This window comes from Orbicella faveolata, unplaced genomic scaffold (assembly GCF_042242905.1).
Source record: "Orbicella faveolata isolate gen_17 unplaced genomic scaffold, um_ofav_v1 contig_1, whole genome shotgun sequence".
Taxonomy (NCBI): Eukaryota; Metazoa; Cnidaria; class Anthozoa; order Scleractinia; family Merulinidae; genus Orbicella; species Orbicella faveolata.
The window spans coordinates 6,497,858-6,500,000 of record NW_028301536.1 but is presented as its reverse complement, the minus strand read 5'-3'; the positions used below and the strand labels follow the sequence as shown (position 1 = coordinate 6,500,000).

The following is a 2,143-nucleotide window of genomic DNA, read 5'->3' as shown; positions in this document are numbered from 1 at the left end:
TTTACGCGCGCGCACCCGTTTTTTCAATAATTTAAAGTTTTTAAAGTCAAGAAACCGTTAATGTCCTTCTTTTAGTCTTCTCAGGAGTTTAATTATCCATTTACATCTAAACTTTCTTCCAAAACTTCAGAAAAACGATGAAAACGTCGCATTTCGTGGACGACCGACAGTCACTGCACTCTAATGGCTGATAGTATACGAGTAGCTCAGCCAATCAGATTGTAGTATTTGCATTAGTATACTAGTAGAATTCTACTAAAACATATTAGTATATTCTCAGCTCCGACTATTGCATTTCTAGCTCTCTAATTGGCTCAAAAACTCCGACTATGAGCCATTAGTCGGAGTTTTACCTAATATGGAAAATAATGCGCCAAGTTTAAAAATTTTCCGCACGAAGTTTTTAACTTCAGCTCTCCATAATGGCCGATACTGGCAGGTTTCAGGAGCTGTCTCCCTCTAAACTTCAAGAGATATTAGACAATGCTATCCCAGAAAAAACGAAGAAAGCCACAAAGTTCGGCATGAACATATTTAATGGTACGTATGTGGGAGTTTTACTCAAAAACTAGCAACAATTGTTACGTTCACTGTCGATATTTTGATAATTTATTCGTAACAACGACAAAAATTCTTACCTCGTTATTTACAGAATGGCTGTCAAGTCCTGTTGCCACAAAATTTTCGAAACGAATTGAAGACATGTCCAAAGAGGAGCTAAATGAATGCCTTAAATGTTTCTACACCTCCGCAAGGAAGAAAGACGGGAGGTATTACAAAAACACATCCATGAAGTCCATTCGAGCCGCCATAGATCGCTTTCTTCGCTCGCCACCAAACAACAAGCCTTTTTCTATCATCTCCGACGCTGTGTTTACCGAAGCCAATAAAGTTTTGGATGCCTTTGTAAAGGATCTCAGAAAGACGGGTAAAATAGCTGGAGTTGTCCATAAGAAAGCAGTGTCAAAAGATCAAATCCAGAGGCTCTTTGAAAGCGGCGAACTTGGGCCGGCCGACAGTCAAAATCCAGCCCAACTGCAGAGAACGGCATGGTTTTATCTCACCCTTTTCTTCGGACGACGAGGAAGAGAAAATCAGCGGCAGTTGAACCCTGGAATGCTCTCCCTAAGAACAACGCCTAGAGGTGTCGAGTATTTTGAGTTAAACAGACGACAGCCTGGTTCACTGCGCAGCACAAAAAATCATCAAGGCGGCCTTGGAGACTCTGAGGATGAATCCAACGCGAAGATCTTTGCCGTTGCTGGTTCTCAGAGGTGCCCAGTGAAAACAATCAAAAACTACCTACATCACCTGAACCCGAGTTCCGAAGCTCTTTTCCAAAAACCAAGAGACGGCCAAAGTCAGAAATTCAGTCCAACAGATGACAAAATCTGGTATTGCAACTCGCCGGTTGGCTCGAGCATGCTGGACAACATGTTGAAAAATATGAGCAGGCGAGCTGGCATAGAGCCCCATCTAACCAACCACTGCCTCAGGGCGACAGCAGTTACAGTTCTGTCTGACCATAACTGTGAAACCAGACACATAAAGTCTGTTACGGGACACAGATCAGACCAGGCGGTGGAATCGTACAATGATCGCCCATCCATAGAACAGCAAAAGAAGATGTCGCACGTTCTCAGTGATTTTGTCTCAGCCGGAGCCTCTGAAGCTTCCCCATGCACTGGTATCTCTGCAGCTGAGAAAGAAAACCAATGCCACGGCCAGCAAGAACGGCAACCTCAAAGTGAAGGGACAGTTTTAGTCCAAAATCAGTTCGTAAACACCGAGGTTCGGCAAAGCGAGCGAAGAAGCTTTCCGCAGGTTTTCTTCAACTGCAATGTCCAAGTTCACAACTACTACGGAGGCGGAGAATCAGGAAAATCTTCCTGAACTTTGAACACTATTTAAACACTTGAAAGCTTCCGAAGCGGTCTTTTTCCCTTGCATTTGAACGGTTGAATATTTCAAGGTTGATTTTGTTTAACAGTTGACCACAGTTTGTCGTTTGTGAAGCTGTCAAATTTCATTCAGCTCATTCAGTGATGTAATAATCAGGTGATCACGGCGCGCATGTGACCGGAAGTTGTATGTTTTTTTCACCGCTTTGTAAAATTGTTGAAATAAAAATCGGCGGCAAAAA

At 43.0% G+C, this 2,143-nt stretch overlaps 1 protein-coding gene across 1 annotated transcript; it reads left to right on the top strand.

Moving 5' to 3' along the window:
- Positions 1-263: 263 nt before the first annotated feature.
- On the top strand, positions 264-2,143 carry LOC149117864 (uncharacterized protein KIAA1958 homolog). Its single transcript, XM_089286747.1, has one exon. The coding sequence runs from the start codon at positions 538-540 to the stop codon at positions 1,891-1,893; it is 1,356 nt and encodes a 451-aa protein (XP_089142873.1). The 5' UTR covers positions 264-537; the 3' UTR covers positions 1,894-2,143.

Excerpts from the sequence above, each read along its gene's own strand:
- LOC149117864 (XM_089286747.1), top strand. The coding sequence starts at position 538 with ATGGTACGTATGTGGGAGTTTTACTCAAAAACTAGCAACAATTGTTAC.